This window comes from Photinus pyralis, unplaced genomic scaffold, assembly GCF_008802855.1.
Source record: "Photinus pyralis isolate 1611_PpyrPB1 unplaced genomic scaffold, Ppyr1.3 Ppyr1.4_LG2, whole genome shotgun sequence".
In the NCBI taxonomy this organism is placed as follows: Eukaryota; Metazoa; Arthropoda; class Insecta; order Coleoptera; family Lampyridae; genus Photinus; species Photinus pyralis.
The window spans coordinates 49,895,600-49,921,087 of record NW_022170403.1 but is presented as its reverse complement, the minus strand read 5'-3'; the positions used below and the strand labels follow the sequence as shown (position 1 = coordinate 49,921,087).

General features: G+C 35.0%; 1 protein-coding gene across 3 annotated transcripts; it reads right to left on the bottom strand.

Annotated features, from left to right (window-relative positions):
- Positions 1-1,862: 1,862 nt before the first annotated feature.
- Positions 1,863-24,969, bottom strand: LOC116165002 (unconventional myosin-IXAa-like). Of its 3 annotated transcripts, none has more exons than XM_031479266.1 (7): positions 22,951-24,969; positions 16,484-16,885; positions 15,642-15,911; positions 9,953-10,784; positions 7,040-7,179; positions 6,851-6,988; positions 1,863-6,793 (listed from the first exon to the last, which is right to left on the bottom strand). In XM_031479266.1, exons 1-7 carry the CDS (start codon positions 24,726-24,728, stop codon positions 3,751-3,753), a joined length of 6,603 nt encoding a protein of 2,200 aa, XP_031335126.1. In that variant the 5' UTR covers positions 24,729-24,969; the 3' UTR covers positions 1,863-3,750. The 3 variants fall into 3 exon arrangements, with proteins under 3 accessions (XP_031335126.1, XP_031335127.1, XP_031335128.1); XM_031479267.1 differs by lacking the exon at positions 15,642-15,911 and adding an exon at positions 16,180-16,227 and having other exon boundaries at positions 22,951-24,954; XM_031479268.1 differs by lacking the exon at positions 15,642-15,911 and having other exon boundaries at positions 22,951-24,954.
- Positions 24,970-25,488: the final 519 nt, after the last annotated feature.

Genomic DNA, 25,488 nt, shown 5'->3' with positions numbered 1-25,488 from the left:
TTCCATGCATTTAAAAGCAGTCCGGTAAGAGCCATCGAAAGGCAGAGTGTCCGGCTACAATTAGGCCCTCAAAGGCAGCCCACTTGTTTAGCGTCAATTATTTTTGTATTCTTTCCGGTAGGTACCAAAAGAAATAGAAACTGTACATCCTTCGGAAATACTGTCAACATGATTATAATGGTGGATTAAAAAAACTAACGACATTTGCGCACCTTTTTTACTAATACCGGTACTGCTTCCTTATGCAATGCGTGTAGGACATGTAGGACGATTTTTGTATCGGCGTCTTCGTAGTCACATTTAGATAGAATATCCGAGCCAGTACAAATATGACGTGTGCAAGTATGTACATGAAACTTAACAAAGCTCGGCGTTCTCGTGCTAACTAATTATTCATTGATCAGTATTTCCCAAAAGGCAATAGCTATATGTGCGCTATTTTTCTAGAGAGGCATCTATGCTGCTAGGTTAAAATTTCAAAGAAATATCTCCATAAATAAGAGTTGGTATTATAATTTTTACTAACGGGTGATCAAAAATGAGTTTGCTGTCAAGTCGCCTTTGGAAGTTCAAGTTAAGTACGATTTCCCATGTAAACAAAAATTCCAAAGGTGACTCGACAGCAACTCATTTTTGATCGCACCGTATATGCGATAGGTTTGCCTTAACTAGGAGTGTTTTTAAAATGTCAACAAAATTTCTTCGTTGTTGTTTGTAGGGCTTGTCTCACAGTGGAAGCGTTTACGCGCGAACTGGGATTCGTACGTTTATGGACGAACTATTCAAACGTACGATTTCAAATGGACCTTCGCACATTAGCGATTAATAAATCGTCCGTATACGTGCGTGCGAACCGATCCCATTTTGTTGGGATTTTTATGCGAATTCACAGGTTGTAGACGATTGTTTGTGAACAGTTGCTCAGCTAATGATGGATACGCAGCTAATGTGCGAATGCGATTTGTGCGTACACGGACGTACAATTTCTGACTTTAACATGCGTATTTCAGTTCGCGCGTAAACGCTTCCACTGTGAGACAAGCCTAGTTGTGAATGATTGGAAACACTTGTGTGTTGCAACATTTTGGTTTGCAGGAGTGCTCTCTTTCAGGAAGCTGTTGTTTAGTCTTTTTCCCTTGGTTTGTGGTTGTCCTGGAAGTCATTTGGGGGTATTATAGCTGACTGAGTATCTTTATCGTTTTGCCAGTTTTTGATTTCGTGAGCTTCTCTGCAATCTGACGTAACTGATGTTGTTTCCCATAGTTTTGGCGTATAATGTACCAATTTATACGGTGGGTCGACATATATTTGTGATGGTTGTGGTGTTTGCATAGAGTGCATAAAAATAGTCAGTGGAGATTAGGCATTGTATGCATATAAGCTTTGGTTGTTAGGCTGGTTCTCACTTGTTTGACAGCTTCAACACTAAACACAAATGCCATTGGAATAGATTGCACTATAATAATCCACTATTATAAGTACAAATGCGATTGTAAGGTTAATACGTAAATCGGGATTTTTGTGTCCCACCTAAGGGCCAAGCGTGACGTGATACAATATGTATATACACGCGTAATTCGACTCAAAATGTCAGATCGATAAGCTGGAGTCTAATTAGACTGTATTATGGAATATGGGAAGATATTGATTTTTTAATTGATATAAATTATAAAAGCAACTGTTCCGCCTAAATCGGGACGCCTGACATTCCTATACCCTGGTAAACATCTTTAATTTAATATCTGTGGTGATATCATAGCTTTTGTCACACCAACACCAGGGTTAGTTCTAGTAGTTTCAAACCCTGATCTATAAGTTTCCTACAGCAAGAGTCAACTAATTAATTGGTCAAACTAATTAGATTACGACAACAGTTTGTTTAATGCTGTAATAAAGATTAACAATCGGTTATTTAATTTTAATTCAGTCAGTTTATATGTCTGCCATACAGTAGCGATAGATCACTTGAAAGAATGCATAAAATATTTATACAAAAAATAAACAATTGTTCGTTTTATACAGGAATGCAGTCCTTCGGCTTAAAAATATTAATTTCAAAATGGGCATAATAAATAAGTTGTGACAAATTGCACTTTTGATTCTTGTCTTTTATAAAAAAAAAATAAAATATAATCTAGTCTAAAAATAAATCAAAACGTCAATGTACAAAATATCTAAATGGATACTCAATAAATGCGAACAGATAGAATGGTTAGTGAACTAAAAAGGAATCTTAATTAACTATAATCGAATTGGTTAAGTGAGTTTTCATTTGGATCGTCTTACCGTAACAAAGTATCGCGATAACAGTTTTCAGTAACAACATAAAACACCTTTACACAATAAAGTTATAACACGAAGTGACAATACGAATAACTAGCCTTTTAGAAATAATGCGGTAATTTATATTGGCGAGTCACCTCATAATTAAAAAAATGTATATTGCTTATAATAAATCGTTTTTCATCTCCCACTATAGCGTGAGAATTAAATCGTGTAGAAAAAAGTTAACGGAAAATATAAAGTTCTACTTTTCAACTAGTTTACAATATAACAGAGCCTTTTTGGAATATAACACATCGAAAACGGCGGTACAATCATTATATTCCTATTATTATAAGAGCGTTACCGCACATAGTAAAATCTGTTCTTACAGTTACATTAAAATTATATCACTTCAAACATTACGATAGTAGATAACAATGATATGACTTTATCATAAAATGTAAATATATTTTTAATAAATATTAAGTAATTAGTTATAATAAATATCTACTATGAGAATGTAAATGAGAAACCTTTTTATTCCTTAACCGCCGACTGGCGTCAATCACCGAATTCTTCAAGAAGTAAAATGGAGTCTCGAGTATTTTAACTGAAAGTATTTAAGTATGAGCCAACTTAAATCGCTTGTTTATTCTGGTCATTCAATAATAAAAGGTAATGACTGTAGTGTTCGCCTCATTCTCCTAACTTAATAGGAAGCCAATTTACACCGAAGGGTGCGAGCAAAAGAATTTGGTTAAAGAAAAATGTACAGCTTAATGCCACAGACTGTAAAATGAAAGCGCTTAATGTTGGTGCAGTAACTTAACGTTATGCAGGGTTTGTAACAACTGTGTTCCAATGTAACTAACACCCGTATCTCTTAATAACTGGTCACCATACGGCGAGGCGCGAATGGACACCCTGTATATAAACAATTAATGAATGAAATTGGTATAAAACTGAGATTCGATAAGAATGATTTCAATTGGATGTAAACTCAGATCGAAAAGCTAATAAATACTCTCGGCAATAGTGCGATGAAAAATAATCGAGACAGAATTAAATAATTTGGCAATTTCGGGCAAATTTTGAAATTACGGTCAATCCAAGTCAGATTTATGGATTTCTCATAGCGAGACTCTATGAATAAAAAAAGTACAGGGGAAAATATGCCAGAATGAACAAGATTTATAGCAAATATAACATCATTAGTAAATAAATTACCCTGCTAATCACATTCAACTTTTAAAGACCTTGTAATCATATAAATATTTCTATTGACTTCAAATGTCATGGATTTCATTCCTATATTCGCTACATTATAGTGTAGTGTAAAAAGTTACGAAAATAATATACAGAAGGTAGCAGATTAAGTAAGGTATCACACTTATCATATGTACATTAATAAAGCAGTATACATTATTACCTGCCAAATCCTGTATGTTACACTATTTATATGTATATATATATTACACAACTATATTATACCATTATTGGTGCATCTTCACATTCATCCACTACTTTTACACTAACATCGGAAGATGACTGTCGTTTTAATCTGGGTGGTCTCGGTTCACCGCCAGAAACAGTCCGAATTATAGGTCCTTTAACTCTTTTTTGGTCAGGAACGCACGATATATCGTCTAAACTACCTTCCCCGTCAACATCGGTCGACAACATATCATCGTCCGAAGTCGCATGGGTCAATACTGGAAGAGTGGAAGTCAAATGCTCTTTTTCTTTTTGTATTTCTTCGATGTGATCCACTAATAAAGCTTCTTCGTCGTCCGCTTGCTGTGAGGTTTGACTGACGGGTAACATTTCTTCTGGGGTGAACACTTTTGAACTCCTTAAGGATGACAATCGATTTGTGGCCGCTTGACACGCCGTATCCAAAGTGTCGATATCGTCAAGGGTACTACGCACTTTTCTCAATTGTTCTTTTATTATAGTTTCGATACACTGGGTTTGGCTGGATATATCGTGCAAACTATCTTGGGCGGGCACCACTTTGTTGGTCCTTAAAATGCAAGGAGCGAAAACGATAGCCAACGAGGCCGCACTCATTCTATTAACCTCTTCGTGGAGAGCCACACGCGACAAATGGAATATCAGCCTTTCCATTAAATCGTAATTAGGCTTTGGCAATTTTTTTAAAATATCGTAAAGGGTGGATACACGATCCTGAATCTCAGTCAAGTTGGCGGCGGTTATAAAATTTTCGTAACATTCAAATGTTAGCAACGGTTCGGGCATCTCCCTCAAAAAACTCTTTAAAACCGACGCTAACACGTGAACCTGATAATTTTCAAAATTAACCTCCTTTTGATTCTCCTCCATTTTCGTCTTTAGTTCTCTCACTTTTGAACTAACCCCAGATTTTCTATAAATACCCTCAGTGTACATGCCGTACACTTCTATTGTAGTGATTAACCTCTCTATTACTACAGGAATTTTGTTATCTTCGGTTAATAGTGATGTGAGCGGCACCCCAAAAACCTTCCGAGTATCACCTTGAGCATTCAAATTCGAGTCTTTTACGCAATTCCCTAACGCTTTAGTATAACACTTTTTATGACACGTAAGCTTACAAGATTGACACACTAAACCACGCTCGATGGGCCACATAAAAAAAGAGTTACAAATCTCGCACGCCGTCGGAATATTAATGATTGTCAAAACAAAACGATGCCCCGCAAATTTAATAGGCTCGTCCCCTTTTCTTTTCTTTTCCTTTTTCCGCTTAGTCTTGCTAGGTTTTTCGGCTTCTGTCCTCGACGACATGAATTCATTCATAAAACCTCGAAAGGCATTGACGCCCATTATAACAGGAAAATCTTCATCCTTGTGCTCCCTCTGGCAAACGGTTTCCATGGCTTGCATAAAATTTGTAATGAGATCCTTATACTTGATGCTCAACCCCTCGAATCCGTGTTTATTGGCGGTACTGTAGAACTGTACCAAGTTGTCCTTGAACTCTCGAAGAGCCTGTTTAAAAACCCTATCGACCTCACTGGGGTTTTCGCCAACCTGACCTTCTATTTGACATATTTTGCTCGTAATGAAATCTTGCATTAACTGTAGCTCCCTCACGTCGGAAATGATTTGGTCCGCCCTGTCTGTGAATTCGGACGTGCCGGTTAAACTGAATTTACTTGCTTCTGCTCTCTTGTTAGCGTCGTACGGTGTTCTGGAATGTTTTCGATGTTTTCTTCTACCCGGTTTTGCACTTTCACTAGAAGTTCCGTTACATGGCATCTGTAATACGCTCTTATTTTGAATACACTTGGTATGAAACAGTTTTTTACAATGCGCGCACTTGTGTCCTTGAGTAATAAACGCGTCCATCTGCTCGTTGCAAAATGCGCAACGATCTTCTTTTATCAACTTCTTTATTTTACTAAACGAATGGCCAGCCATAGTGAAGGTGTTGTCGCTTTTCCATTCTAATTCGGTCCCCGGAGACGATTTTCCAAGTGGACTACCTTCAATATTGGACGGATGACCAATAATTAAACTTATCTTTGTAGCAGGATCACTATTTCTTCTTCGCAAATCCAATGATGCAAAACTAGATCTTTGGCGTTTCGGCGTTAGCGACTGTTTACTAAGCGCTCTGCCCCATTCGGCTTCACTGTGCAGCAATTTCAAAGAACTTTCGCCATCTTTACTTAACCAGCTCTGTTTATTATCGGCATGGATCGCATTGCTCTCATCGATTGTCCGCAAAACGAAATTCTTGTCTAAACTCGCGCTGTCTGTAACCTCCTCACCTAAACTTCGCACGAGATCACGCCGTGGTTTACGAACGGACCGCAAAGGAGCCTCAGGCTTACCAAGTATTTCCTCAGCTTTACTAGGCGCTCGATCACATCCTGCTAGAAACTCGTTCGTTGCCTGGTTTTCTAAATCATTCTGTCTCAATTTTGAATTGCGAGTGGAATAATCATTATCCCGAGCTTGACGGCGTACAGGCGGCAAACTTATTAACCCGTCGAGCGCGCCTCTGACATTCTCATTTCCGTACCTACATTCTCGTTTCAGAGCTGTATGCGAACGGCTCATTACATCAGAGATCAGGCGATACTTCGGGGAAGACCTGGACAATTGCATTTTATGCGGAGATTCATAATCACTTCGTTTGTGCCATACGTCTTCGTTTTCTGGAAATTCGTCATAAACGGAATGTCTATCGCCGATAACCGGGGGAGCCGATTGTGTAATACCACATTCGGAATCGGTTTCGCTACGCGTACTTGTAGAAGACCACTGTTCCTGTTTCTGTAAGATTGACACGTCGTGCGAGATGTGCTTATTAGTTTTTGCTTCCCTAACTGTTACACTGGAATGTGAATCGGAACTTTGTTGAGATTCTAAACTTCTTTGAGAATCCAATGAATCGCCACTGCCTTTTCGTTGAGGTAAATAATCTAAATCGGACAGATCGATTGTCTTGTGTGCTTTACTAACTTTTGGTTTTAAAGAAATAGTATCCTTCACACCTTCTTGCTTTATATATTCCAGCCTAAAGAAAGAGTGTGTTACTTTTTTGTTAAAAAAATAAAGAATAAAGAACTCTTACCTATTATTTTGAGGATACTGAAGAATGCAGATGTGAGGTGTCTTAACTGTGGCAACGGTTGGCAGCGATTGAGTAGATCTTAAACTTTGTTTCGCTTGAACCGACTCTAACTCACCATCTTCTTGTATTCCACTACTCCTACGATTATAAAGTGAATGTAACCTCAACTCAACCTAGTGCAATACTTACTCATCCGAATCCTGCAAACGTTGCTCCGGATATAACCTATCTATTTCTAGTTCCTCTTGACTAGATTCTTTACTATTAAATGCTTCATCTGTACTACCACTATGTTCTATTTTCAGTCTCATAGGTAACGTCTTAATTGCCTGAAAATTTGAATTATCGTTTAATACAAAATAGCTACCCACATTTTGGGAAGTAGGGTTTTGAATTCTTTCCATTTTTCAATCAAATTTTATATACAAAACATGTACATTTTGCAACGTTATGGTTGGTCTAGTTTAAGATCATGTGCATTTTATAATTGCAGTCAAAAAACGCTTGAGAAAAAAAATCAGGACGCAATCAATACTACCATCCAAAAGTATTATGAGAATAACCGTATCCAAGTTGGGTAAACTATTCAAAACAACTGATTGCTAAGCCCAATAAAAAAACCTACTACAAAAAGGTTTGTGGCGCAATTGAATTCACCTCCTTTGTATCACATCCATAAAAAATCCTGAATAAAACCTATTGTTCTGGTTCCGGAAGCTGCACTGAGACTGGGTCCAAAACAAAGGCAAATTTGTCTGATTTTGCGTAAATACCCTGTCACCCTATTGTAACAAGTCAAGTTGGAGTAGACAAAAATGTTGAGCCTTGTCTGTGTGCAGTTTGCAATTGATAAAAGGAAAATTAGGAATTAAAATTTAGGGTCCAGGTTCGAACACCCGACGTCCAGCTTTATAGCCCAACGCTCTACCATTGCACTAGAAAGTCGGTAGAGGAGAGGGAGCATTTTGTCCTCTTCAAATGCCAAGGAACAACAAACAGAATGACATGAAAATTAAACAGAATGGTGTTTAATGTTACCTACACAAATTAAAACAACAAACCCAAAGCCCCCCCCCCCCCCCCACTTGTCAAGATAGTCAATTTTTTTTCATTTTTTATTTTTTTTATCTATATTGCTTTGAAATGTGGTCAACTAACCTAGGAAAAATACGTTTAGTCGGAAATTGACACCCTACTTGTCTCTTTTTGTCAGTAGGTATTCCGGCACTCGACTGTGGAAAAATTCTGGGTCCGAGATTGAATGAGAATAATAATCTTCTGCTTTCCAATTGTTTTTTTTTAAAATAAGTAATAAAACGGATAACAAAAATTAGGTAGGCATGGAATTCACACACGAAGCAGGGATCTGTTCACCTGAAACAGGCCTGTTCATCAAAAATAGTAGTCCAGGGAATAGAGGGTTTTAACTTGCAAAATGAGAAGTAGTTCCAATTTCTTTTGCATGTCATAGACAGTCATCTGATGGTTAAGAATCTAAGTTTTCGACCTCCCACTCCTTGTGCTTCCCCCGTATCACCCCCAAAACCCCTGAAATTTGGTTGGTTTCTTAGTTTTTCAATCATGTCTTTTTAATGGTTCACTTTAGAAAATAATATTGTTATCAGAAATTGTAGACCAAAAAATTCTACACAACTTTGATATGCACTACTTTTTTGTGAAATGTGTATTAAAAAAGATATGGAGCTCGAGAGTTGGTTATATTTTTAAGAATTCTGAAATTTCTATGTAGATGTTTTAACCAAATTTCATACTTTATCTCTATAATTAAGAGTTTTATGAGAAAATATCTTGAATTTATTGTGGTATAAATCCCTCTACCCTGCACCTTTACCAAAGGGGATGCAAAATAATGAAACTTGCAATCCTTGCTAGTGAGGATATTTGAATTATTGTGAGATTGTAGCGCTTTCTAATATACTTTTGAAAATTAAAAAATGGTCTCCCTTCAGTTCAGTTTCCCCCCCCCCCCCCGCGTGGTAGGGAATAGATATTTAAACCCTCTTGTGGGGATTGTTAAGTTAGTCAGAGAGTACAACGCTTATTGCACATGTTTTCTATTCCTCTTTAAATATCTATTCCTATCGCGGTTGGGGGTGGGGGGGTGATAAAAGATTTGAAGGATGAAGCTGAACTAAAATGAGATAATTTTTTTTTTTCAAAGGTATATTATCCCCTTTGGTAAGGATGCAGCGTAGGGGGATTTATACCACAATAAGTTCAAGATATTTTCTCATAAAACTCTTAATTATAGAGATAAAGTATAAAATTTGGTTAAAACATCTACATACAAATTTTAGAATTCTTAAAAATATAAGCAACTCTGAAGCCCTATACCGTTTTTAATAAACATTTCACGAAAAAGTAGTGTATATCAAAGTTGTGTAGAATTTTATAGTCTGCAATTTCTGATAACAACATTTCTTTGTAAAGTGAACCTAAAAAAAGATATGATTGAAAAACTTAAAAACCAACCAAATTTCTTTGGTTTTAAGGGTGGTACGGGGAAGCACAAGGGGTGGGAGGTTGAAAACTTGGATTCTTAACCACCAGATATTCTTCGATGACATGCAAAAAAATTGTAACTACTTCTCGTTTTGCATTTTCAGTCTCTATTTCCCGGACTAGAGAGCGACAATCTCACACGCCCTTCTAAATACCAACCGTAATAGGTGGATGGTGTTCTATAGCAAACAAAGAACAGTCGCTGGGTCGTCGCTGTAGTCAAAATGTATATTCCAGTTCTGTACCTTGATTGTATTAGTGATAATTGATAACTGTGATAACTATTGGGAAAACCCAGATATGATTAAAATCACTTAGGAGGTGAATTCTGGATTAGTTCCAGATTGTATCCAAAAGCCAAGCTAACTTGCTGGCAATAATGTCAGGCAAATATGGGTTACCCGCACATTCCAGCCAGAGTAACAAATTTACAGACCAACACGTCGGGGAAAGCTTTAACAAAATAAAAAAAAGTTCCAACCCTCATGGGAACCACTAACTAATAACCTAACCTTGCGTTATTTCCCTCATGTTTAACATAACTTTTATTAGTTCTATCTACTGTATAATTCTACTTACCGGTTTTTTGTTTTTCGATAGTTCCTTAAGATGTGTATACGCCTTCCGAGCTACAAATCCCCGTATGTGTGCTTGGAAGATAACAATTGCAGTTTGAAGTTTTTGCATCCACGACCTTGCTTTATAACCCCTCCAGACCTTTTGTATTTTTAACGCGGCCATTTGCATTTTAACGTATCTTTGAACTAAATACATCCTACAATACGACTGTATCGTGACGACTGCGTTTCGTATCCTCAAAAATCGTCGCCTTTCCAAACACGCTCTAAACCATCGTTGTAATGTAACAATGCTGGCCATAATTTGCTGATGCAGCTTGCAGTCTAATTTATACTTTTCCGATTCTCTCAAGAATACTTTTGTGGTGCCTAACTGATAGTTATCTCTGTTTAAATTTAAAGTGAGCAAAAAGTTTCTAACGTCATTTTGCGAACTTAATAAGCCTTTCGGTAATAAAATCCTATACAATTGTATAAATTCATCGTACGTTAGTCTAACGTTAAAGCCGGCTTGCCGAATTCTAACGGTTTCCAGCATTCCTGTATACCGCAATTGCCTCTGTACAGTTTCTTCATCGAACTCGTTCGGTATCTTGTTACCGTTGGACTTGATGCATCGTATGAAGAAAGGATTCGCTTGATTAAGTGTGTCCATGAGCGAGTGAAGCGACTGTTGAAATTGGGCAGCTACAGTTAAAGGTTGTTTTCTCGCTTTACCCAACTGGCTTTGATTGGCCGCAGTGATACCGGTTCGTCCCGCTAATGTTTTAACAGACTGCAAGTTTTTCAATCCTTTTTTTCCTCGTTCGCGCGGTCTAAACGACTTGTTCTTCCTAAAGAAAAGGAAACAAATGAAAGTTGTAAGATGAAATAACGGAGAGCCAACAGACATGCAAAACACCCATGCTTCAATAGAGTTAAATACCTTGTGTAACCACAATAGAATTTATAATTAACAACAGAAGAAGACATACCCAGGTTAACAACAGTAAACATACAATTTACATTTTTTTTTTCATTAGAAAAAACAGCAATTATTTCCGAATAATGTAAGAAACACCTTTATTTGTCTTTTGATACAGCCTGTATAAATGACGCTATTATAAAAATAAATAAGATATGTTGTGTTATTTTATTAATCTGCCTGCACAGAAAGATAATGCTTCTATTTAAACCTCACCATTAATAACAAAGCTTTGGGGAACACACAAAGCCTACACAGGGTGTTACACGAAGTATGTCAAACAAAAAATTGGGTGGAAACTAAACCAACGGTCAGAAATGTTTCACTTGGTATCTAAATCCCCAAAAGTACCAAAATTTTTTTCTTCTTTAATTGACATAACACAGAAAATCAGAAATATCAGCTTACCTAGGTTTTTTGATACCGATTATGAAAAAAATTTCTGAAAGATGGCAAACCCCTTGAATGAGGTTTCTTATTGTGACGATTTTGGAAGTATTTTTCCATTATAAAATAACCGATCCAAAACGAATCTTGTCTTTTCTAACAGTTTTCGTACAAGACGAAAATTTTCAAAAAAAAATTTAAAAAATCAGAAAATGTATACTGAAAGGTAAAACCATTAGTTACATTGTTTTGATTTATGGTCGCAGAGAAAAAATTAAAAAAAAAGAGTCATTTTGAGACTTTTGGGCCCCTCTACAAACTAATTTCTGTTTGATATACCTTTTTCCAGAATTTGAAATTCATATTAGAAATATTCAAATTTTAGAAATTTTCAATGAATTTCATCCAACCTACTGGTTCTTTTATTTTAATAATAATAATAAATGTCTTTATTGATTGGCAGTTCTACATTTAAAAATGGAATTCAAAATACAACAGTTCATCGACAAAATTTAGAACTCGTTTTTAGAAATTAATGAATAAAACTATTATCAATATCAGAATATTTTAATATAAATTTTTTTTTGTAATTTCCTATGATTTTTATTTAAAAATGGATTTTGTTTTTTTAAATTTGGAATTGATCCGGTATATATCATTTTTAGAAATTTAACTTTACCAATGTTTATATTTTGAAATCTCGTAATTGTCTTTGAAGTTGAAAAGAATGGAAGATTTGTATACTTTCAAAATAAACTTGGACATTCGATTTATAACACAATGCCCTTTCATTTTAGCTCAAGCACGCCAGTTTAAAATTTCATAAAAGGTTTCAAGGAGTGGCTATTATCGTAGCCCAGGTCAGCAATTCATCATATCCATGCCCCCCTTCGCTAGTATACTGGGTGTCAATTTTAAAACTTGCAGTCAATATTCATTAAGACAATTTAACAAAAATTTTTAATTAACAAAAAAAACTAAACGTTGACATTGAGGGATTTATGGCAAATTGGCCAAGAACTTCAACCTGAGCTGCTTCATTAACCAACCTTGATTGCTTTTTTTTTTATTGATAACCAGGTTGATAACAGATCCCGTTTCTTCGAATTTAGCGACCAAATCTTGAACATAGACATGGCTTAATTTTTATTTGTTTATTATTAAATTTTTGTTAAATTGTCTTAATGAATATTGAGTTTATTGGTACCAGCTGGAAAGCATTTTTTAGTAGGTTTCCAACGATGTGTCACAAGTATGGAGTTGCCATTTAGGATTTTTGAAGAGGGGGAGGGCTAGGGAGTTAAGGAAGGGTTCCCCCTCGATACCCCCGAAACGGTTTTGCGCAATTTTCGATATCTTCTGTAGTTTGGAAAATTTGGCCGACTGCAAGTTTTAAAATTGACACCCTGTATGTATGTAATTCATCTTTTACTGGTTTTACTGATAAAACAGAAACCACAGCAACTTTAATTGCTTAATTTCAAAGTGCAGACAAGTGTTTGCTTACACATTTTGGGTATGATGCAATCAATGATATGTTAATATCTTTTGAGCGAATAAATAAATGTAAAAAATTACACATTTTGGGATTTTAAATTAATAATAATATTTTAAAATTAGTAGCTAACTACCTATATTAAATCAAAAGAAATTTGCCTTCAGACATTTTTATAATATTAATACATTTTATAATGTCGTTTTTAATTTTGCGTTTAAAGTACATACTTCAACATTTTTTTGAAGATATTGATGTTGGCCTCTCCGAATGAATTCTGTGTTGATTTTAAATTCGAGATTCTGATATCCGGTCACAATGGAATTTCTAGGCATATTCTCACTTATTGATTAAATCTGAAGATGGTGTCTTTTTTATTTGGTTGACCAAAAGAAAAACTACATAAAACAATAATGTTGCAATTAATGATTACATTTTGAAAATCCCATTTTATTGGGTTTTTTGGTCAGCCTTGCAATTTTAATTTACTGCAGATTAACACAGTTTGTAACTTTAAGATGCCTGATCTATTTTCCTGTCGTACAGGTCACACTAAAATTGATTAATGAATTAAAATATGCAGTAATATACAGAACGTTCTATTTTTAAAAATGCAAGTTTGATATAAATTACCCTGGTCAAATTATTTTTAGGTTATAAGCCTTCAACATACTCCGACAGTGAATTTTAAATATGTGCGTTAATAAATTCGCAATCTTCCACCCACGCACTACTCTGTATACTGTGATATTTATTAAGAAGTAAACAGAGGGATTTACGTATATTGTTTTTGCCTATGTCTACTTTTAAATGACAAAATCTCTTCTGAAGGCCGGCTGATTTTATACAACCAAAATACCTTCTTAAAACAAATAAAGATCTAGCTGTCATATTAACCCTTCAGTCCCCCCCTTTACGGATTTACGTGAGCACACGCGCTATCGTGGAATCGACCGCATCCACCTTTTTGTGGTAATTAATCTGATTTTACCACTAATATTGCAATAACACCCAAATATCATTATTAACACCCTATACACATAAAAACTGAACATCAAGAAAACTACAAGAAACTACTCCCCAAAGAACTATTGGTATTGCAACAATCGGTACACAATGTTTTCATATTTCACTCCTAACCATAAGACGTACAGCTTGAATAAAAAGAGTAAGTATTTGTAGCTAATTGTTGCTTTGGCTTCACAGAAAATAAATATCCTACGCTCCTTAAGCACTATACCAATATCAACTTTTTATACAGTTAGCTAGATCTTTGTTTGTTTTAGACTTATTTTGGTTGCATAAAATTAGGCGCCCTTGAGAAGGAATTTTGTCATTTAAAAGTTGACACAGGGAAAAACAATACACGTAAATATACCTATGTCTACTTCTTAATGAATATCACTGTAGATTAAGGTAGGTTGTAGTTTTTCTTAACTCTGGGGCTCATGGCTTTTGATAAACATCACGAATTACGTTCTTCAGAATTCTGTACAGATTGAATTCAGGATGATTTTTTTTTAGATTTGCTGCACTTCATTAATATATATTTTGATTCTATAACTGTGCTTTACCATTCCGCACGTCTTCGTAGTCTGTATTGATAAAAAAATTGCCTCTGTGGACTTATTCTGAAAGACAAATTCAGAGCGAGTAAAATGTACACAGGCATTGTCTATCTAGTGTAGTACGATCTTTGCTTTGGGGAAAGGTAACAGAATTCTTCTGTACTGATACCAACTTTTTTGGAAAAGATAGTCAAACTTTCCTTTCCTGGGAAGTATTCCATACTCTAAGTTCGAAGGTTATTTCTCACAATGAGTATTACCACTAAACGCTTTTAGGGCAAACATAGCATCAGGAGTATAATACCCCAGCAAAGAAGCACTTGATAATTCTATATTAGTGGTTTTTAACCAGAATTCATTTCTTCTGTCTCCGACACAAGCTATGTACTAGAATGAATAACATCAATATAAATTTACACCTGAGCATCAATATTCAATATCTCAATTACTTCTCATTAAATTAAATCGTTGGAAGCTTTTGGTTAAATAAACATCGCAAATAAAGTACTATTTATTTTACTTTTGACTGCAATTTTTTGTCGTCCTATCTTAATTGCATGTGACGCTGATAAATAGATCCACAATGCAGATGGCGCTGTTAGTTATCCCAGTTGATAGTCGCTCTATAGAGACCGTGTTGTCATACAATAGTGTTTCCTAATGGCCAGTTCCATGAAAAATTAGGAAAGAACATGGCGGACATGGAGCATATGGCTACTGTCTTTATACTGTTATAAGAATTTAACAATTTATTTGTAGCATCAACAGTGTTGAGAGCCAATCATTAAATAGCAGTGACATTATCTACTTTGTTTTTACCCACTACATAAAACATGCAACATTTTACTTTATTTTGAAACTCGAAAGATGTTTAATTTAATAGGGAAAGGGTAATTATTACAAATGAATCTGTACAAACGCCTAAAACATAAGAAACAAATTTCTTCAAGATATTTTGACAACTGAAAGCTATTGTCATCAACAATCAACTGTTGTATCGTGATGACTTTGTTGTTGAAACACAAGTTTCAATAGATTTTCCTGGTTTTTAATGTTTAAGCTAAATGTTTTGAAATATTCTGTATTTACTGGAAACTGAAAGATTGAATTCTTTTTAGACAGTTCTTATAATATTTTTTATTCTGGCTACAATGAAACCCTAAAAATTTTGTAATTCTTATGCAAATATCTACTTTCATTTCATTGTGATTAACAACCACCACCACCACCAGAAAGCCCATCACCTGAAGTCTATGGTAATAAAATAAATACATACATCACAATTTGATTAGCTCTTTGCATAACTCTCGCTTCATCGGGACAAAGAACCCTTTCAAGAGCAGCTGCATGAGGACTACCTCCGGAGGAATCTTTTCGCCTTCGATCGTCTTCGTAAGACTTATTATAACCTGTGCCGATATTATTTCTGTTTCGTTGATAGAACTGGGGCCACGATAATCTATTATTGTTATTATTATTACTGTTAGGAACTTCGCATTCGTTGTTACGGCCCAGTCGGTTATAAGTTACAGTATTTCGTTGCTTGCTGCGAATATTTATTAATTTGAGTGTTACTAACTTACGAGTGATACTGATTTTTGTTAGAATAATACACAACAGTTATTTCATGCATAAAAATCGACAAGGGGTAAATAACAACCATGCAAGATGTATGATATTTCTCTGATTTGTATGTAGACACGAAAACACAAGTTGTCTACGTTCTTAGTTTGAAAGTTTGTAGAATAAACTAATAAATGATATGAGGAACTAGTGATTAACATCGGTAAAAGATTCAACTGTTAATCACTTACGCAATTCTGTTTACCGTGAGGTTCACAGCAGATACTGTCACTAGATGGCTACGAATGAACATAATGTATAAGTTACATAACTTAACGATTAGAGAACTGTATGACAAAACTGATATATTGATTTTAATCACTAAATTAATAAAATTTTGTCTTACAGTTGCTTGATGAAGCACAATAATTATGAGGTCCGTTGTCAAAGAATAAGCACTTAACTGAATTCTAACAGGATATTTTATTTATTCCCACATTTCAAAAATTTGGGAATAAATAATGAATAAAAATAGTAAAAGAAATGGGTCGATACCTGATAAGATTTTCATTCGGTGCATGATTTCGATAACGCTGCTGTACATTATTTTTATTTCCATCGACGCGATTTTGCCTATGCTTCCTTCCAGCTTCATGAAACGCAAAATAGGCACGAAAAAATGCTCTAACAATAGCCCAACGAAAAACGGCAACGGGATCGGCTCCAACCAGCTCTCGAACGAACGCCATAGAGCTGTTCTTAAGAACACTTACGATATCTTGTCGCATTAAATCTAAATTTTTCTCCCGCATTTCGGTCACTTGATATTTTACTTTGCCAGCATAATGAACCACGATAAATGCCGCTTCCCTTTTCTGTGGTTTCTGGTACCAGTTATTGTCTTTGTGAACAGAGTTAAATTTCTGTAGGAGAGTTTCGTTCGATGCACCTGGAAAACTAAAACAAAAAATGATATAGATAACTAAAAAAATAAATACATAGCTTATTAACAACCTTAGAATCATGCATGAAATTAGTTTATTTTATAGCAGATGTTAGATTGACATTTTAATAAGTTTGAATTAGTGTCTTTTTAATTGTAGGGGTAGATAAAGTGATCACTTTAACGGCATGGGTAAATAAAGTGAAACAAATGATTGCGCATCTGTCATTCCCATTAAATAAAAGGACACGGAGCACGAAATAAAATGCAGTTCAGAACCGAAAACAATATTGTTTCCATGAAAACGATGTGAGAACCTAGGCTCTAACGCCTAAATTAAATTCGAAATTTTCAGAAATTGTATAATGATTTATATGACTTCTGCTATAAAAACTGCATAATTAATATTTTTCATTTAAGAACAAAAACTTTTAAAGCACATAGTTCCCAACCAATGAGTGCTGATTTCATATTACTATCCCCCCATTTTCATAAATTCTCAAGATATTCGCTGTTATGAACCCCTCCCCTTTCCAACGTTAAACAAAATTGATAAATGAACCAGATTTTTGGAAAGTTACTGGATTAAAATCTCGTGCAAGACCTTCATACACTGCCTCTTGTTGGAAATGATAACTAATAAAGGAAGAACTCAAAACTCAGTTCCCCTACATCAAAGCATTGAGCTTTTCAATTTCCCTGATGCAATTGGTTTTGCTTAAATGTAAACATTTGGGAAACTTTTTTCTTATTGCATATCCTACAAAACCATAACAGGGTTTGTACATCTATACAGTGCAGCGGTGAGATTTCGGATCAGACATGGGCAGGCACAACCGCAGTTCAAATTCAAAATTTCACAAATTATTTGCAGAACCTGCCCAAAAGCTACATTGTTGTGGTTGCAATGAGGTGTTGCATAAAGTTGGTATTTTCTTAAATCCTGTTCACATGCAATAAAAATTGCCGCAATTTTTATTTCAGCAATATGCATTGCAACAAGTAGAAAGGGTTTACAGCAATTTTTTTGTTGCAGTTTTCAGTACTAACAATCTTATCAGTTTTGTTCAGTTGTACCTACCATCGACAAATAATAAATGGACTGCGTGTGCCAATGCTAAGCATGGACACTGCAGGTGAGAGAGGAGGGAAAACTAAGAGGGCAAGCTGTCTCTTATGGTTACACATCTGATTGTTTTTTTCAACAGAAGCGATCGTGATCCCATTCAAATTAAATTGAAAAAACCAATTAGATGTGTAACCGTAAGAGACAGCTTACTCTCTTAGTTTTCCCTTCTCTATCACCTGCAGTATCCACACTTATCATTAACACGCGCATTTATTATATGTCGATGAATTGTACAATAACATAACCATAAAATATCTTTTCTTTCCCAGTCATCAATTTATACAGAGTCCGCCATTAAAGATGCAGCCAAAGCTGTCATGCTAAAACCGTTAGAACGTCTCCATTTGAAATTATTTCGCAAATTTTGAGGTTAAAACATTTCCTTATATACAGTGTTTGAGTGCGACCGCCATCTTGAATTTTTTTAATGTCAACATGGGTCATGCTACAAGTGATTAGAAACCTTATTTTTTCTCTTTCTTATTACCACAAATATGTATGGTGTTAAATGGGGGTTTACAGTGTAGTTGAATTCCGCAGTTCTAATTGAATAAGCGTGTACCTGAAACCATAAAACATTTTTTTGGACAGTAAAAGTTTATTTAAACATAGAGGCTGATTAGTAAAAAAATAATGAACATGTGCGGTTTTAAAGGTTTATTCAAAACGATATGATTGTGGCGGGCTCTGTAACGTAATAAGCCCGACCAATCAGCTGACATAACGACTTGGCAATATTGCAGGAGGATGGCATTTATAACTTGCGTCATCTGTCACAGGCACTTGTCACTTTCGTGCTAGATGCAGTTAAACATCCCTCTCAAAACGTCAAATGTGACAAACGTCAGACCCTCGCGTAAGGTTGCCAGCTCACTTCTACGTGATTGGTTGTAGGTTTGTGACGTATTTAGTCTGAAGCGTTTCGAATTCGGACTAAAAACACAGCTTTTCAATAATTTATTTTGGGTTTGTTTTACTCGCAAATAAAAATTGAGGACACACGGGTCTTTTTATTTTTAATGTACTTTGTGGATCAGAAATAAAAAATGAAGGCGGGATGAGCCCATTATAAAATAATGGAGAAAAAACTTATTTTTCATGTAATACAATAGATAGAATGAAACAAACCATAACTACAGGGTTTGGGTCACTTATTTGAAGTTTTAGAATCCTTTTATGGTATTTAAATACTTTTCAAAAAATTTAAATATTTTTTAAAGTATTTGTATGTAGTATTTCCTTACGTTGCTTAAAAAAGTATTTAATATTTAACACCATATACATGTTTAAGGTAGTAAGAAAGAGCTTTCTAATGACGTGTATCAAATGACCAATGTTGCCATTTAAAAAAATTCAAGATGGCGGCCTCACTCAAAACCCAGTTTCAAAAAAAATTTTTCAATCTCGAAAATATGTGAAATAATTTGAAATGAGAACGTTCTAATGTTTTATTATTATTATTAAATAGACGAACTAAAAGGCGAAATGTCTGTGATTACCTATTTAGCGGATTATTGTAGTCACATCGGTTTAAAGAAATTAAAATGCGAATATTGTAAAGATTCCCTAATACACAATGAAGGAACTTATTGTTGAAGATAACTTTAACCTCATAAATAATTGAAATCTAGGTGGCCTTCATTATTCTCGAGATCCAGTAGTACAAATAGTTGTAATTTCATAATTATATTTCAAAAGGTACTTAATGACTTTGAACATGAATTTTTAAATGTTTTTTCTCAAAGATCATTTTTGTCCATCTTAATTTTCAAATTTCTTGTTAAACTGAACATCTAATATACTTTGAAGGCTGTAATACAGACTCCGTAAAAACCATTGTTGATATTTTACTGAGTAGTATTTCCAATACACTAATTGAAAATTACTGTGGCAAAAAAAATGGGCGGTTAAGTAAGGGTAATAAGAGAAAACTCAGTACTTTAAAATGAATGTAGACTTCGCTATCTAATTTCGAGCTGTAGAAAAATTCAATGATAATTGAATGATGCATTACCTGATATAATTTATTGACAGTACATCTTGCTATCTGAGAATGCACAAAATAGACGGCAGATAATAATCTAGACTAAAATGCATAGACATGTATGTGCGAGTGTATTTTGTCAGAATCGCTCTTTCACCATGGACAGAATTAACCATTTAAATTGTTTTTGTTTTTTTTATAAATTTGTGCTGTTATTTTTTGTAAAGTTGGATCTGCATATTGATCGCCAAAACTACATTAAATCGATTTTAAACATGAATAACTACACAAATCCCGTAATACAACGTTTCTTGGGTGCTGCCGGATGATGACGTCATGCGGTAGTACCTCGGGTAGTACTTTGTCTTTGTATTTTAGGTTTTGTTGCATAGACTCCTCATTTTCGTAAGAAAACTCCATAAGATTTCACTAGTTGAAGTGTGATACACTGAGCTGAAGTTTGCCGTTTTTTTACATGTGTAAACTAGATTCACTATAGGCGTTTTTTCGCGTTGACCTAGTTGAACAATTCTGCGTGACGCTTGGTTATGATTTGGTCAATACAAATTCACGGTCATTTGAACAAAGCGCGAAAACAGTTTTGAGTTGTTGGTCATTTAACATAACCACAATTCGCAGTACATAAGATAAACGCAGAATATCTTGGGTACATAATTGCTGCATTAAGTGACGATGATCTTGGTGGGCGTAGTAGTATGTAGCGATTATTTGAGAACTCTCAGCATGAAGCGGTCACGACCTTACTGATGCAGAGAGAAGAACATTTCTAGTCTGGCTTGTACTCTGATGATTGCATACAAAGTTATCAACTTGTATGGGTATATGCTTTATTAGTTTCATCATCCAATAAAGTAATTTTAAACATAATTGCAAAAATAACCGCTCGCCTTCAAGCGGCGGAACCTGGTTATGAACGGGTAAATCTTGCGAGACCCTTGTAGAGGCTAGAAATTCTTTGACCGGGAGCGCGAAAACAGGAAATTCTTGACCACGTTCAATGGTCATTTGAACTGGTCAACGCGAAAAAACGCCTTTTGTCTTTGTACTAAAAATAGAGTCCATACACCTCTTATTATTTTACACAGTGGCTACACTATTACAACTGCGAGTACAACTGTATTTATCACCACCTATAAATGGAAGCTTTAAAATGCGTTATTGATTATTGTTGAATTTTTAATCAATGTTAGAATCCTAAATAATGTTTCATTGTTAATAATGTGCCTGTATTGTAATTGTTTTTGATCTACTCTACATGGTCACTTATCGATGAATAACAAAAATTTATTATTATTAGTATTCTGAAAATGTGCAAAAAAAAACTGAAATTTGGTTTTTAATTTTTTTCTGATGCTATTTAAAGAGATACAAAAAAAGGAAAACACTTTCTCATTGCCACTTTTTGAGCTCTACAAGACACCGTTGACGAGGATTTCAATATAATGTTTCGTTTCAGAAAAATAATCATCATCTTTATCCATTTATAGGGACCGTAAAAAAAAGTACATACTGTTGGTTTGAACAGGATAATGCACTGGCGCACAACGTTCTAATCGTGCGATACTACCTCGCACAAATTTTCTAGAAAATGAAAAAGTGATGGAAATCCCCATGATAGACATCCTTATTTTGGACACATTGTATATACATGTACAGTCTTTAACAAATGTAATGATCGCCGAATAGGTATATCCTGCAGCATATGCAACCAACATTTTCATATATTGCGCAACTTGTAAATGCGAACCAACAAATTAAGGTGTCTCCTCCTTGAAGAAACCGACGGAGAAAAAAAAGTTTGATAATAATAATCTTTTAATTCAAAAAATTGTAATAATTACCAAAACGTCAAATCACAAACATAATACGTATATGTATATATGGACAGTATTAAATTTGTGGACAAACAACTCAGGTGCATCCAGTTTTGATTAGAGTTATTAGAGATATATATAGTAATATCTTTTTCGTACTATTTTTGAAAAGGAGGTGGTTCATTTTTTTTAGAGTTTCAGGTAGATTATTAAAATAATAAGTAATACTGAACCTGTGTAAAATGAAGATTTTTTATAAAATGAATGTTGATGTTGTGGAATTGAGATTTGATCCTCTGGTGTTGTGATCGTGAATTTGACTTACTTTGTTAAATTTGTGTCGGTTTTTATGAAAATGAATAAGTAATTTAAAGGTATATTAATATATAACAGATAATACGATGAGCTAAGCTTACTTATAACGTATTCAGTTTGAGGAAGCCTCGAGCTAGAAAGCTAATGGGAACGAATATAGTTAATTTCAGTTTTTTTTTCAAATATCTTCAGAACTGATCGGAATTTTCGAATTTTTAAAACATCATTTTACTAAGTACTAAAATACACAACTTTTTTTACTTTAACCAACTGTGTATCTCTTATGGTTTCCGATTTCCCCATACTTTTCATTCTTATCTTGAACACACTGTAGCGCGCACTGTAGGTATAATATATTACATTATAACATAATGTAACAAGTTTTCAAGATAACAAGACCTCATGAGTCATGCTGCTTTGGAAAATGAACTACAGATCTACAACAATGTTCTCCTGTCTCAAACTCGATAATGTCCAATGTAAATTGAAAACTCAGTATATACAGAATGCATACCTACTGTAGATTAAGAAAGAAGTATCAATCAATCCTAATTAGTTTATTACTTAATAAAGTAATCTGATACCTATTGTCTTTAAAATAAATAATTTAAAAATAATAGTTCTATTTTAATTACCAAGAAAAAATGTCAGGAAGCCTTTATCTAGTCATGAGATTAAACTACTTCCCATCTTTTATCAACCGAATGTTGTGTTTGTGTTCCTATTCATAGTCTTTAAATAAAACAGAAGCAAAATCCAAAATTAAATGACATACTTCTCAAAAGGAGAATTTTTTCTTTAAAAAAAATTACTTACTTGCACTGATCATCTAGTATACATAATACTCCATTAGGCTTCCCTTCAATTAACTGCAGACACCCAGTATTATCCATAAAGTCAATATTATTCCATCGTATGCCTTCTCTCTTATATTCCTCTTGCTCGTATTTAAATACATGCTGGTTAAAATAATATTGTAAATGTTCGTTGGCGTAATTTATGCATAACTGTTCGAAGCTATTACACAACCCGAAATCCTCAAAACCGAATATATCCAAGACCCCTATGGAATTTCCCTGATGTTCCCGTAAACTGTCCTTCTTGGAGAGCAGCGCGTGATTCACTTGCAGTACAATCCAATCGAACAAGGCCCCGTACAAACATTTAGCCATCGCATCGCGACTGGCTATCGCCTCGGGCAATCGATAATTAATAACTAAAGTTTCACCCGATGCTCTCGCCCTTTTCGAGGTCAACGCCTGCAGTAAAGTCTCCTGTTTTACACGCAAAAGTTCCGAAATCAAAAGCACTACTTCCGGATTTTTAACGCCGACCGCTTCGTCGTGATGATAAGCCGCTTTACGTGGTTGAAATTGTACATTGCCAAGTAAAAGGACAGCCGACAGAACCGAAAACAAGCGCCTTTGTTTTTCGGCGGTAAACCCGACCATTTCCATTGACTGCTTGAGCCTGGAAAACTCGTAACTTTCATCTACGTTGTCGAGAGCTAAACATCCGCTTTTGTTAAGGTAGTTGTATTGGTCTGCAGGTTTTAAGTGCAGAATCTTACGTTCCTGTTCGTTTGCTCCTTCGAGTAGATAGTAAAACACGTGATAATTGCGTTCATTGTATCCCTGCGAACAGATTCTCGATTTCTCTAATAAATACTTTTGGACAACGGCTCCGTGTACCATCCCGTTTTCTTTGTAATTAACTTGAATGAATTTTCCGAATCGACTGGAATTATTGTTGTGAGCAGTTTTCGCATTACCGAACGCCTCCAAAACCGGACCGGCACTTAGAATAGTTTGTTCGACACCACTACCGTGCGAACCCTTTTGACTAAGAGCCGTCAAGTGATGTAATAAGAAGTTTGTGCTTTCCGTTTTACCGGACCCACTTTCTCCACTTATAACTATACACTGATTTTTACGGTCCTTTAACATACAATAGTAAGCTGTGTCGGCAACGGCAAAAATATGAGGAGGTAGATTTGGACCCAGTCTGCGATTTTGATATAGCTTAACATACTTTGGATTGTAAATTGGATAAAACTTGAAAGGATTGACTGCTATAAGAATAGACCCTACATACGTGTAGATGTGACCAGCCATAAACCTAGCTCGTAAATTGTCGAGAAGCGTTTGTTCGTTCAAATCCGGTAACTGGCACAAATCTGGATATTCTCTATCTTTCGGCTGGTAGAGAAAGCGATGGAAATAGTCTTTTATCAACTGGGGATCCATTGTGAAATTATCGGACCAGACGTAATCGTTCACTTTTTCCCTTAGGTAGAATCGGTAAGACGAATGATCTATTCTATTTTTTGGCCACAACATCATCACTTGCACGGGACTCTCCGAAGGTCCCAAACTTCTTTCCTTGCACTCGCGTCCGAATGCATCACCGACGACCTCTGCCAACTCATACGTACCACCTGGACTTTCACTCAGCGATAATCTCTCCACAATACAAGACACTATTTCTTCAGAAGTCGTCTGCTTACTAGCTTCGACCGAAAGTGCCTCGTACAGGGCAGATAACGCCCCAACATACACTTGTACAATATATCTATTGTTGTCTACCGATGACATTGTTTACGATCGCAATTATTTTTTATCTAGGATTTCGACTACTGTTAATATCTAAATGTTTTAGTAACTGGAACATGTATACACGCATTTTTAGTTTAAACATTTTATATAAATAGAAGGATTATTTGAAACGTATTTGTTTAAATAAGCGTATTGGCATAAGAATTTCTTGGTGCTTCATTTTCGTAGTTCATCTGGGACGTCTTGTTATGTGTTGTGGTAGCAGCTGAAAAAAAAGAAAATAGATTAATTAATTTTGTAATTACATAGCATTTACATGTCAGTAAATATTGCACGAAATACAAACTATAATAGCTAGCTTAATGATTCACTTGGTAGAACGTTAGTAATCAACATTAACACTTATCATGAATTAATACAGAGTGGCCCAACGAGAAGTATACAGAGGGCTTTTAAGGTATTAAATTTAGAAATTTCGAAAAATCCTCAAACGCGTCAATTTTGTATTCGAGGGGGACAACTTTTGGAATGCAAATTACGAACCCAAGTCTTCACCCCTCTACGTAGGGAGCTTAACCCCTAAAATTTTAAATGGAATCCTATGGTAAATGGCACATTATTTGAAAGCCAATTTAATCGTGATTACTAATCTGCTTTGCTTTTTAAATTCTATTGATTCGTTTCGAAGAACTGACAGGTTCACTTAAGTTTAACAAACAAAAAGCGTCAAAATAAAATTTTAATAAAGGTGACTTAGATCGCATTTGTTTTGGTTTTTTTTAGAAAAAACCATTTCAAA

Bases quoted from the DNA above. Each gene is read 5' to 3' on its own strand.
- LOC116165002 (XM_031479266.1), bottom strand. From the start codon at position 24,728: ATGTCATCGGTAGACAACAATAGATATATTGTACAAGTGTATGTTGGG. The intron at 15,912-16,483 runs GTATCGACCCAT...AAATATTCGCAG, and splicing joins CCGAATGAAAATCTTATCAG to CAAGCAACGAAATACTGTAA. The intron at 10,785-15,641 runs GTATGTATTTAT...CCTTTTCTTTAG, and splicing joins AGAGCTAATCAAATTGTGAT to GAAGAACAAGTCGTTTAGAC.